The sequence below is a fragment of the Trachypithecus francoisi genome, unplaced genomic scaffold (genome assembly GCF_009764315.1).
Source record: "Trachypithecus francoisi isolate TF-2019V2 unplaced genomic scaffold, Tfra_2.0 Lachesis_group3, whole genome shotgun sequence".
Classification (NCBI taxonomy): Eukaryota; Metazoa; Chordata; class Mammalia; order Primates; family Cercopithecidae; genus Trachypithecus; species Trachypithecus francoisi.
In genome coordinates, this window is record NW_022681468.1 from 130,605,601 (window position 1) to 130,619,352 (window position 13,752).

Sequence of the window (13,752 nt, forward strand, 5' to 3'; positions counted from 1 at the left end):
AAGTCTGACAGAGCAAGAGTGCTCTTCCTCTGAAAGAGTGCCATGCCATTTTTCTGCCTCATTTTTTACACCTTCCGGTTGAGCAGACAGGCACCTACTGGGGGAAAAGGAGCAAGGAATAGAGCATATCCTTATTTAGTCATGCTGGAATGATAGGTGCTCGCTCATAACAGAATCGTGTGGCTGGACAAAAACACAGATTATTGTCTGATTGAAAACTGTAGGGGCCGGGCACGGTGGCTCAAGCCTGTAATCCCAGCACTTTGGGAGGCCGAGACGGGAGGATCACGAGGTCAGGAGATCGAGACCATCCTGGCTAATATGGTGAAACCCTGTCTCTACTTAAAAATACAAAAAACTAGCCAGGCGACGAGGCGGGCGCCTGTAGTCCCAGCTACTCGGGAGGCTGAGGCAGGAGAATGGCGTAAACCCGGGAGGCGGAGCTTGCAGTGAGCTGAGATCCAGCCACTGCACTCCAGCCTGGGTGGCAGAGCAAGACTCCGTCTCAAAAAAAAAAAAAAAAGAAAAGAAAACTGTAAGGAAGTCTAGACTCAAATTAGGAGTAATTCAGAATGTGTCTTTTATTAATGAATTTCCTTGAATTCTATACTGTATTCAAAGCCTGTTTGGGACATCATGTTTTGTTCACCAACCACTGAAGGAAATCCCTAACTTTCTTGCAGGGAAAATACTTTGAAATCCAGTTCAGTCCAGGTGGGGAACCAGATGGTGGAAAGATCTCCAACTTCCTTCTGGAAAAATCTAGAGTGGTGATGAGGAACCCAGGAGAGCGGAGTTTTCACATATTTTACCAGGTTTTTCTTTCTACTTTTTTCCTGCCCACTTCCTGTCCCTTCTCTACATTAAAATATTTCTCAGACTTCAGGCATAGAGTATAGTCTGGCAAGCCAGGGAGAACTGATTATGGTACTATGTGCAAGTCAATGTGCAGAATTGTGAGAATGCCCCTTACCTCAAGGAAAATGAGTTCTAATTGGAGTGATAAGACAACAATTCCCCCAAAGCTAAATCATCAAGGAAGTATTGACGTAACTTCAAAACAAAATGAGGAGTGTTGAAGTCTTTGCCAAAGGAATTCATGTGGGCAGGTTTGGCGGATAGTAGGAGAGGTGTGAAGGAGGTAGAACCCAGATGGAGAGTGGAGGGGATTGATCAGGAAAGACAGGTGTCCTGCACCAAAGCAGTGGAGGTGGGAGAGGGAAAGTCAGTCAGGGAGCCCGGCCTCAGCCTGTGTGCAGGGCCGGCATCTCCAGCACGGGAGCTGTGGGAGGGAAGATTTGAGATAGGTTTGGAATCTTCAATGCCAAGTTGAAAAGTTTCCACCTAGACCCTCAGAAGCCATGGAGAGTTTGGGGCCAGAGCAGTGTGCAGGGTGCTTTTTGGTTATGTTACAGGCTTCAGCAGTCATCTGAGTCGGCTACTTTTATTTTATTTATTTTTTTATTTGCGACAGGGTCTTGCTCTGTCACCCAGGCTAGAGTGCAGTGGCACAATCTTGGCTCACTGCAACCTCTGCATCCTGGGCTCAAATGATCTTCCTGCCTCAGCCTCCCAAGTAGCTGGGACTGTAGGCACACGGTACCACGCCTGGCTAATTTTTGTATTTTTCGTAGAGGTGGGGTTTCACCACATTACCCAGGCTGGCCTCTAACTCTCGGGCTCAAGCGACCTACCCACCTTAGCCTCACAAACTGCTGGGATTACAGGCATGAGCCACTGTGCCTGGCCCTGATTCAGCTACTTTTGTAAAAGGTTTTTAAGTACTTAAAAAATACAATGATGTTAATAACCAAATTTTTTATGTTCTATTTAGTTATTAATATTTTATATTGAAGATCCACATTAGACTTTCTTCGAAGAAAGGCCTGGTCACTGTTTTTTGTTTTGTTTTGTTTTGTTTCGTGTTTAGTTTGCGGATCCCTGGATTAGAAGGACATGAAACTGTGGAGTAGCTCACATTCATTCTTTTCAGTTACACACATATCTTAGGTGATGCCAAATAATTCTTTTAGTTGGTATCTGTTGATTGAAATAGTATATAAATGTCTAAAACTTCTGTGAATTCAGTCATTTTTAAAATTGTATTAAAGCAACATGTATAGATAAGTGAAAAAAATTATATATTTCACATAAATAATACTGAGTGCTAGATGGAAGTGTATAATGGATGCCAGGACTTCTTTAAATAAATGCAAGCCCTAACCCTTCCCCAGGAGTCCTCTGCCCTTAGGTCAGAAACCACCTGAATAGAGGCTGGGAACTGGTGGGCTCAGGGGTTCAAGATTCTGACATGAAAGTAATTCTTGGCGGGACGTGGTGGCTCACGCCTGTAATCCCAGCACTTTGGGAGGCCGAGACGGACGAATCACGAGGTCAGGAGATCAAGACCATCCTGGCTAACACGGTGAAACCCCGCCTCTACTAAAAATACAAAAAACTAGCCAGGCCAGGTGGCTGGCGCCTGTAGTCCCAGCTACTCGGGAGGCTGAGGCAGGAGAATGGTGTGAACCCGGGAGGCGGAGCTTGCAGTGAGCCAAGATGGCGCCACTGCACTCCAGCCTGGGCGACAGAGGGAGACTCCATCTCAAAAAAACAAGAAAAAAGAAAAGAAATTCTTGAGGTATGAAATGCATGAGACTCTCATGGGAGTGGATGTCGGGAGAAAATCCCGCCACACAGGACTAGGGGACTTTCTAGATGTGTAAGATTGGGAGGCATTGAAGAGCCAGCAGGGAAGTAGTTGAAGGAGAAGAAGGAAAGCCAGGATCCTGCCGTGTCACCAAGCCAGGGAAGCCTCAGGGCAACAGCCACAGGATCAAATGCTCAGAGCTCTTGGGCGAAAGAGACGAGCTGGGGTGTGGGGGCCAAAAAAAGGCTGTTGGATTTAGGCACAGAAAAGTAGCCAGGCAAGGGTCCCATCAGAGTGGCGAGGGGAGAAGCTGGAGTGCAGGTGGCATGTCATGGCAAGGAAGTAGATCCTGCAGCTCGGGGAAGTTCAGAGTCAAGGAAAGGCTTCTAAAGAAGGCAAAGAGGCCGGGCGCAATGGCTTGCGCCTGTAATCCCAACACTTTGGGAGGCCGAGGCGGGTGGATCACGAGGTCAGGAGATCGAGACCATCCTGGTTAACACGGTGAAATCCCGTCTCTACTAAAAATACAAAAAATTAGCTGGGCATGGTGACAGGCGCTTGTAGTCCCAGCTACTCAGGAAGCTGAGGCAGGAGAATGGTGTGAACCCGGGAGGAGGAGCTTGCAGTGAGCCGAGATGGCGTCACTGCACTCCAGCCTGGGCGACTGAGGGAGACTCCGTCTCAATTAAAAAAAAAAAAAAAAGAAGGCAAAGAGTACCGTGTTTGTAGCTAGAAGAGAGTTAGAGAAGGGAGATTTGAAGATGCAAGTTAGAGAGAATCTACAGTATATGGGTGGGGAGAAGACTGAAAAGAGAGGGAAGAAAGGAAGGGGTGGGACCAAAAGATGAACGTTCAGGAGACAGGGCAGGAAACCAAGGGAGCCTGATGTCATGGGGTGACCTAGAGCTTCTCAGTAATGGAGATGAGGCCCCCTGTGTGGCGAGGGGAGCCAGGACAGCATTGTGCAAATTGACGAAGGTGGGAAGCATGGATGGGAGCTGTCGCTATTTTCCTAAATATTATTGGGTTAGAGCCAGGGTGTGCTGGAGCTGGTTCGCATGGGCGATGCACATCTCTTCCCTCTTCCTTCTGTGACATTTCTTTGGTAGTTGAAATCAGCCAGAGTGGGAGTATTTATACCATGAATATTGGCAAACACTACAAGTCAATTTTTTTCCTCAAGGGTTAAACATTTTCCAGGACACCACTGGTTAAAGCCACTAGGAGGGTCTTGCCCAGGCCCAAGGTAGACATCAGAGTTTGAACAAAAAGCCAAGGAGTTGAGTGTGGTGACTCACACCTGTAATCCCAGCGCTTTGGGAGGCTGAGGTGGGAGAACTGCTTGAGCCCAGGAATTTGAAACCAACCTGGGCAACATAGTTAGTGAGACCTTGTCTCTACAAAAAGTTAAAAAACTAACTGGACGTGGTGGTACATGCCTTTAGTCCCAGCTACTTAGGAGGCTAAAGTGGGAGAATTGCTTGAGCCTGGGAGATCAAGGCTGTCATGAGCCAAGATTGTGCCACTACACTCCACCTTGGGTGACAGAGCAAGACCCTGTCTATAAAAACCAAGAAAAGCCAAGGGACAGTCATTGGTCAGGAGGCTTCAGAATACCAGAGAGCGAGAAGCTGCATGGCAGTTTTTTAACATGCAGCCTGCAGTGAGAAGCATGGAAAAGCCAGCTCCGCTTTAAAAAGCTGTAGCAAGTTGGGCAGGAACTACGTAATGAAAATCTGTTTTGCTTTCCACTCTGCCAAGGGTGGCAGTCGAGTTCCTTTCAGTGGACCAGGGAAAATCTTCAGCTCTTGCAGGTCTTTCCAGAGTTAGGAATCAAAATTTGCAGAGATGACATGGGGCTACTACAGGTACATATTTGGGAGCCAGGACTGCCTATAATTTTAGAAAGCAGAGATAGAAAGTCCTCATCACTGAGCTTAGGAATGGTGGCTGCAGGATGCATGAGGCGACTTCGGGTGCCTTGTGGTCCACATCACGGCTCAGCCTGTGTTCTTGTGCTCCAGCTCATCGAGGGCGCCTCTGCGGAGCAGAAGCACAGCCTTGGCATCACCAGCATGGACTATTATTACTACCTGAGCCTCTCGGGCTCATACAAGGTTGATGACATTGACGACAGGCGGGAGTTTCAGGAAACTCTGGTAAGTGCCGCCATAGGGCCAGGCAGGATCTGCTCTCCCAACTAGCCATTTCCTGTGGCCGAAAGGGCAGTGAAGCTTAAAGCGAAGAGCTGCATAAAATGTCTGCCTTGTTCTGTGTGAGCACTCTGTATGCTCATTCATGTTTCAGTGCCCTTTAATACTCATGTGCCAGTTGCCTGAGGCCACTTAATGATTTGAGATGAGTAAAAAGAAATGAATTCATCATTATCCCCCTGCAGGAGCTCTGATAAATAGGCAAAAATGATTCGTACATTGAGCATACCTGTTCACTGATGGCCTGCTCTATTTGTGAGCTGTTATCTTAGAAGGGCTAAGCAAACAGCACGTCTGTGGACTGAATAGGTTTAGAAATTTTGGAACATCTTTAGTCTTTTCTCTTATTTCTTTTCTGGTTTTGAAGACTCTCTTCCCCCCTGTACTGCGCAGGGCAGAGGACCCTTTTTCTGTGCCATGCCCTTCACATTGCATGTATGTTATGGGCCAAGTTGTGAAACTTGGTAGATTATGGAGGGGTTCCATCCTGTGAGCAACAACTAAAATGAGTCAATCTAGAACTTTCTAGAGGTAAGCTGACCACCCACTTAGCCTCAAAGGCCTTCATTACCACTGCCCTTTGAGTCTGTTTCAAGCTGGTTACTATTCCTCAACCCAGATCCAGAACAGAGAGCAGTAGACTCTGAATGAGTAGTGTGGATTCAGTACATTTGTGGTTGAAAGGGACAGAAAGTTCAGACAGACTGTGTCCTGGGTGCCAGGAAACAAAATGGTATCAACAGGTCACATGGCCTCAGAGCAGATGGGAGAAAAAGTGCCAGTAAGGAGTCTGCACACTGGTCCTGGAGTAGAGTTTTCTTAGGAGATGGTTCTCTAAGATTTAGACATTTTAGCGGTATTTATTGCATTTAAGGGACCTCAGAAGCTGGACTTTTAAATGATGCTTTTATTGGATTTCCTGGAGATTTTTCATTAAGATCCTTTTGCAAGTACAATATATTCTTATCCCTCCTGATGAAGGGAAAGATCTCTTGAGTCTACTTGGAGTAGGTGGAAAGGTCAGCAGTGACCTTTGAGGGGAAGCTGGCAATAAGAACACATCAAAGGATGAAGATAGGACTTGGAGACTTTGTGTACAACTACCACTCCTCTGAGTCTCATTCCTCCTGGAGTATTCCCTTATTCCTGGAGGATAGCGTGCTCTGCTTAGAGACAGAACTGCCCTTCCAGCATGACTTTGAGACGTGAGAAGAATGTGTACACTGAGCAGTGGTCATGTTGTACAAGAACGTCCCGCTGTCATCACAACGTCAGCCACATGTGACTGCACAACCCAATCTATGTTTTGGCTTTTTTGTGTGTTTGTTTCTTTTTAACTCGTCTGTACTTGTCACACCCTTATTTAGAGCAACTGCTCTGCCTAGGCGTCTTCCTTACGTGCTTTAAAAGCTGACGAGCAGCTTCTCTGGATAGTTTCTCTTTTCTCTTCCAGCACGCCATGAATGTGATTGGGATCTTTGCAGAAGAGCAAACGCTGGTGTTGCAGATCGTGGCGGGTGTTCTCCACCTGGGAAACATCAGCTTCAAAGAAGTTGGCAACTACGCAGCTGTGGAGAGTGAAGAGTGTGCGTAGCCCTGCACATGGCCGTTGAATGAGGGGTGGCTAGCTCTGATTAGAAGTAACCCAGCACTTTCCTTTGCTTAGATCTTAAATGGGAATATTGGGAAGAAGTGAGAAATCTACGTGTCCTCTGTGGCAGAACAGAATGGCTTCACGAGAGGTCAGACCTCTTGTATGCACCTGCCCCTCTCCTTATCCCCAGCCTTTCCGAGTCCCACACCATCGATGATGAATGGAATCGTTTCCATTTATCATTAACCTGGGGAAAGCTGGGAGGATTTCACATCTCGGTTTAAAGATAAAGTGATCTCTTTAATGGGGATTAGAGTAATGGCTTGATGCAAAAGGTTTAGTCTCTTTATGAAAACCTCTAAGTAACCGGTCTTTAGGATCTAAATTCACTTAAAGATTTTAAAGAGCAAGCAATATAATATATGTAAATAGGGGAAGTTCACAGCTTCACAGTTTGTTCCACGGATTAGATTAGATTGGATCTCTGAGCACAGGAAAAGATGGACGTTGACTGTTGTGTTGACATTTCTGATGATCACCTTTAATGATCACATCTGCATAACTGGAGCCTCCACACCTAAATGGTCGTTTTTACTCTTTGAGAAAAAAAATCAGGGTTCTTCCTGCAGAGAGATGTTGTTGGTTCTGTGTGCCCAAAATCTACCATAAATACAGCGGCACATGACTTTAGCCTCTTAGGCATCAACAGCTTGCAGGCTGCTCTCAGAACCCACACATCCTTTAACCACCCAGGAAGACATTCTTCCTTTCTCAGCATTCTTTAAGGATGATAAATTTAGATGCTTAGTAATAAATAGTATCCCACTCATTGCTGACAATGCAGTAGGGATATTTCCATTCCAAATAAGGTTCTTTTTTTTATGTTTTTGTTTTCTTTTCTGATAAAAGAGGGAAGTTCTGCTAACTTCTGATGTCTGTCTGATAAAGAAAAAGATGAATTATGTTTACCAGGGAAGGGAGTAGAAAACAATAAATATACAGGGTGTCCATAAAGTCTGAAAACATGACCTAATAATCATAATAATGATAACTGTGTTTCTAAACTTTGTGTACATTATCCTTGACATTTAACAAATGCACATATGTTTCCAGTAGGATCATTAACACTTGACCTTTTAATGGTAACAGTGTTGGTTTGGTGGTGGTTTCTGTTGAAGTAGACTGGATTTCTTTTGCCTTCTTGGATAGTAAAATAATTTACTGCTTCTTTATGCTTGACAACAAAATCATGACACTGAAACAGCAAACAGTTCCCTAGATGTCTGAAGCAAGAAGTGTTTTATTGCACATAGATGTCCAGAGTTAGTAAGTAGTCTTCTCAGCCAGATGGGTAAGACTCAGCACTGGCAATTGCCCATGAAATTCCCTGACTAGAGGCGATGGAGGCATGGAGATCGGAAAAGGCTGAGATGGAAGCCAGAGAGGTCTAGGAAACGGGCCTCCCCCTGCCCTCAATAATTTCCTTTGATTTGGGGTTTTGTTCATTTGGTAATACATTAACGCGGCTCGAGGGGGTATGCAGTGAATGTTCTCCCTTCTATACCTTTTCTAGTCCACTTGTTCCCCTCGTCAGAGGTAACCAAGGTTCGCAGTGTCTAGTGTTCCCTTTAAAGGATGTGTGTTCCAGAACAACTACACACAACCACTCTTTTGTCCCCACTTTTGTGCAATAATGGGGGCTTATACCACAATGTTCTACAGTTGCTTTTTCACTTAACATGTGTCTTAGTCTAGGCATGGAGGCTCATGCCTGTAATACCAGCACGTTAGGAGGCCAAGGCAGTGGATCTCCTGAGGTCAGGAGTTTGAAACCAGTCTGGCCAACATGGTAAAATCCTGTCTCTACCAAAAATACAAAAATTAGCCAGGTTTGGTGGTGATATATATCTGTAATTCCAGCTACTCTGGAGGCTGAAGCGGGAGAATCGCTTGAACCCTGGGCAATAGAGCGAGTGTCCATCTCAAAAAGGGAAACAAAAAATTATATATATAAAAAATATTTATATGAGTATATATATAATTATATTCCCAGTGCTTCCTGGAAAAATTATATATATATATATATATATATATAAAATCTCATATATATATATGAGATTATTCTATACCAATTCATAAGGAGCTTTTTTTTTTTTTTTTTTAAGAGAGATGGGGTCTTGCTTAGTTGCCAGGGCTGGTCTTGAATTCCTGACCTTAAGTCATCCTCCCGCCTTGGCCTCCCAAAGTGCTGGGAATCCAGGCTTGAGCTGCTGCACCTGGCCATCATTTTTATAGCTGCATAGCATTCCATTCATTGGCTCCACTTTTATTTATTTATTGAACCAATTATCTGTTGTTGGACATTCATATGGTTTCTGATCTGCTGTTACAAGACTGAATGAACACTACTGAAATGAGTAGCCTTGGTTTCTGTCTTTCTCATATTTTAGTAAATCTGTGAAGTAGAAGGAAGTGGGAGTCCATGCCTTTAAAATAGAAAAAAGCAGACTTTCTCTAGCTATTGCAGTGTGAAAAAAAATGGTAAGATTTTCATCAGAACTGGCCTACTAAAGCAAAATAGCCATTAATAACAACAAGCTTTTTTTGTTGTTTTTTGTTTTTGTTTTGAGACAGAGTCTTTCTCTGTCACCCAGGCTGGAGTGCAGTGGCGCTATCTTGTCTCCCTGCAATCTCCACCTCTTGGGTTCAAGCAGTTCACCTGTCTCAGCCTCCCAAGTAGCTGGGATTACATGTGCACACCACCACGCCTGGCTAACTTTTGTATTTTTAGTAGAGATAGGGTTTCACCTTGTTGACCAGGCTGATCTCAAACTCCTGACCTCAGATGATCTGACTGCCTCGGCCTCCCAAAGTGTGGTGATTAGAGGCGTGAGCCACCACGCCTGGGTAAACAAGCTTTGTTTTTACCTGTCCTTAGACTAATGGAAGTGTAGCACTTCCTTGGTCAAATCTTTATGTTGCTATGAAGCCAAACAAACCTCACCTTAGGCACACGTGTACCTGTCCAACAGCAATGCAGTGAGGTGGCAGATATTAAATACCAAATTAACCTAAGAATTTTAATGAAAGAACAAGTCACTATTTTGGTAACAGTGGGGAGGAAAAGTACAGCTGACAGCACCCCTCCTTTACCCCATTATTATTCATGGATTAGAAAGCACAGAAACTCAACACCAAGGCCAGAAAAACCTTTTTTTTTTTTTTTTTACCATGCTGAGTCTTTTAAATTTATAAAAATTGACTTTTATTTTTGCTGCATCTTTTTGGTTTTTCTCTATTCCCTATATTTCAATTTTAGGTGGAAAAATTAAACCTAACTTTGCTTTACACTTTAATGCAGTAATAGTAATCTATCTTCATCATTTAAGTGTGCAGAAATACTACTTTTTAGCAGGTTCTTCTATGTTTTCCATGACTCTGATTAACTATATCAGAGTTACACACCCACATTTTAAAATTAATCATTGCTTTCTCCCTCCCTCTCCCTCTCCAGTTCTCCAAGCTTCCATACTGACACTCCTATCGAGACACACTCACAACTGCCTCGTGGAAACTCACAGCCTGAAGAAAGTCAATATTAGCAGCCCTGTAATTTCAGCATCAGGGCAGGCACTGAAGAAAATATGAGGCCATAAAAGTTTGAAAAACATGGCATGGATTCTTTTTCAAGCCAAGCGCTGTATTTCCGCTTTAGTGTCCTTCACTATTTCCCTAAGCTTGTGGCCGTGATTCTTGGCCCAGTTCCATTCCTTGTGTTGTGAGTGCTTGCAGCTCTCCATGCCCTCTTCTGCAGAAAAGGACCACAAGATGGAAGTAGAGCGTGTGTCTTTGTCAGTCCCTTCTCGCTCTTTTGTCTCCAGGACTCTCAGCCCTTATTGTTGTATCTCTTTAGCAAAGGTCATAAAGATAATGGCATAAACATTTAAGTATTTTAACCATGTGGGAACATGGTTAGGGCTTAGGAGAAAGCCATATTTACAAAACAGAGAGATCGAGGCTAATTATTCATTTTATGAACCTATTCACTGTATAGTTCCTATAAACAATGAGAGGAGCTCTTGTGACTGTCCTATAAACCGTTGATGATGATGGTCCACTGCATCAAGTGAGCTATCCCTCTGATAATAAAACCAACAGGATGCTCTTCCCTTAGTGAGGGCTTCTTATATGTTGGATATGTTGGTGAATGTCTCTTGATTCTCACAACAAACCGACATGGGTCCAATCTGATTTATGAATGTCGTCTGTCCTTACTCTGTGCACAGGAAGTTTTAGTTCACTGGAAGACACACCCAGATTCCTAGACATGTGTTTAACACTAAAACTAAACTAAGTACAATGGCCATTTTCAGATGAGTGCATTTGATTTTGTTTACATGTCTTTTCTAAAAGGAAGCCCTTCTATTGCCCAAAGCATTTTTATGAAACACTCATATAGAGGATAAATGTCTTGCTCTGGCATTATACTTTTTCAAAATGTATTCACTGACTTAATCTCATTGGAAGGTGTACACTGAGAAATGTCAGCTCGTTATATTCTAACACCATCTGTGAAATTCAAACAGATTATCCTTTATTGGGAGACTTGTGATTTTTTAGCATTATCATAAAGCCTTTAACAAAATTCTTTTATCAGATAATTTTGGTAAAGCATTGTGCAGAAAAAACTCATAGCCAAGTTCAAAATTTTCATTGCATCTATAAAAATCTTTCATTCATATTGGAAAAATCTGAGCATTCTTTCATGTCGAAGAATGGTGTCATTTATTTATATGAGAACGTTCTGCCCAGAAATCAGGAAAACCCCATTTATATCACTAGCCCTCCTTAGTAAGTTTCATGGTCTGAAACAAGATGTTGAGCTATGGAAGTCTCTGTTTTTCTATCCAAAGACCACAAACTACCATACTATGTGACATTAGGGCAGGATATGAGCCACAACATCCCCTTCATTTCACTCCATATGCTACCCTCAGAGGAATCTTCTTATAATGCCCCTCTTTATTAGCCATTAGGCCCCCTTTTGCCTCCAGCCCAAATATATCATACCATGCAGGGACCCTCAGCATTGGAATCTGTCCTAACCTTTTTAATCTGACCTGAACTTTCAGCAGCAGCCAGTGCTAGTCCACACACTGTAGCCCGCGTCTCGTCTCCATCATGTCTCCCACACTTCTGCTTCCTCCCCTTGGTCCACTCCCTTCTCCTCTCTGCATCTGTACAAATCCTATTTATCCCTTACACCCAGCTCAAATCTCTTGACTACCCCAGCAAGTAGTAATATCTTCCTGTTCTAATTTCTCCAGATCTTGTCTGTCTGTGTTACATATTCAGCTTTTCCAAGGGTTCTTTATTTGGCAAACTATTTTTTGCCTCGTCTAGATTGCTTTCAAGATTTCTTACATATTTTCTATTCTTTCCTCCCTCTTTAGTAACCCTACACGTGCTAAATACTCAATAAACATGGGATTGGTAAACATGGTAATTATTAGTTCAGTAATATCAGGTGCTTCAAAAATGATGCTATGAAAACATTGTACTAAAAAGGAAGAAAACAATATTTGGAGCCAAAGAAATGTTTCTTGATTGAGTTCCTTCCGGGCTGTCTTGCTGGAAGCTTGGCGAGATGTCCATTTTAGGCATTTAACTGTGATCTCGGTAGGAGGGATCGGTTTGCCATCCTTCTTGGATCCCTGATTTGTATTATTGGAAGTCTCAGTCATCGTAGGAATTGACTCATGTAATAAAACAATTGAGAAGAACAAAGGAGATGGATGTGTGTGGGATTACTGATAAGCAGCCTTCACTAGAACGAGGGCTTTTGGGGCCTGTGATTGTGCCTTCTGTGTACACACACGTGCGTGTGCACATAAGTGTCTCCATATGTTTGTGAGATGAATTGGAAGTGTCACAATTCTGAAAGATTGTCATGTTTTGTTTTATGTTCTACAGTTTTAGCTTTTCCTGCATATCTGCTAGGGATAAACCAGGACCGGTTGAAGGAAAAGCTAACAAGCCGGCAGATGGAGAGCAAGTGGGGAGGCAAATCCGAGTCCATCCACGTGACCCTCAATGTGGAGCAGGCCTGTTACACCCGGGATGCACTCGCCAAGGCCCTGCACTCCCGGGTTTTTGATTTCTTGGTAGATGTAAGTAACACAAGTTGATGTTGGTGATGCTTCATATCTTAGCTATAAAGAGTAAAACTAGTAGGCTAGGCGTGGTGGCTCACACCTGTAATCCCAGTACTCTGAGAGGCCAAGGTGGGAGGATTGCTGCAGCCCAGGAGTTTGAGACCAGCCTCTGCAACGTGGTGAGACCCCGTCTCTACAAAAAACACAAAAATTAACCAGGTGTGGTGGCAGGTGCCTGTGGTCCCAGCTACTCAGGAGGCTGAGGTGGGAAGATCACTTGAGCCTGGGAGGTCAAGGCTGCAGTAAGCCGAGATTGTGCCACTGCACTCCAGCCTGGGGGGCAGAGTGAGATCCTATCTCCAAAAAAAAAAAAAAAAAAAAAAGTAAAAAGACTAAGGGTTTTGTGTTCCTGTTCTGGCTCCTTCCTTTCACCCATTACTTTACTTCACTTTCTGTCCTCTCACTCTGCGATCACTGAATCCTGCATTTCCTTCTAGAACTGCCCAACAAGATACCTTAGCTAAAGCTAATATGGTAACAAGTTTCTTCTGGACAAAATATTTAGTAAAGCTAGGACTAGAGACCAGAAAAAGAGGAGACCCACGTTCACGGGCCTTTCTGGATTTGTGGGCCTAAAGATTTAGGAATATGTTTTTCACATACTTCTGTGTTACAAATTAACCCAAAACCTAGCGACTTGAAACCATAAGCGCTTATTTTCTCAGTTTCTGAGGGTCAGATATTTGGTATCGGCTGAGCTTGGTGGTTCACGCTGACTGGAACTGTGGTTGTCTGAAGGCTTGACTAGGGTTGGAAGATACGGCTGAAAGATGGATTGCCCGTGTGGCTGTTGGCAGGACGCCTCAGTCCCTTGCTTCATGGACCTCTCCTTGAATATCCTCATAACATGACGGTTGGTTTTCCCCAGAGTGAGTGATCTGAAAGACAGCATGAGCAAGAAGCCAGTCTTTTATGTCCTGATCGTGGACTCAAGTATTGTCATTCTGCCACGTTCTGTTTATTAGAAGCAAGTCACCAAGCAAAGTCAACACTTAAGGGGAGGGGAATGAGGCTCCACCTTTAGGAGGGAGGAATATAAAAAACTTTCTGCATGTATTTTGAAACTATTAGATATTTTTG

The 13,752-nt window shown here is 43.7% G+C and overlaps 1 protein-coding gene across 1 annotated transcript in view; it reads left to right on the top strand.

Moving 5' to 3' along the window:
• The window catches only part of MYO1E (myosin IE), a 244,103-nt gene that overhangs the window by 148,178 nt on the left and 82,173 nt on the right, over positions 1 to 13,752 (top strand). The window contains exons 7-10 of the mRNA XM_033189918.1: positions 684 to 815; positions 4,675 to 4,809; positions 6,317 to 6,449; positions 12,431 to 12,627. Coding sequence (XP_033045809.1) covers positions 684 to 815; positions 4,675 to 4,809; positions 6,317 to 6,449; positions 12,431 to 12,627 — 597 coding nt within the window. The remainder of the gene's footprint in view (positions 1 to 683; positions 816 to 4,674; positions 4,810 to 6,316; positions 6,450 to 12,430; positions 12,628 to 13,752) is intronic.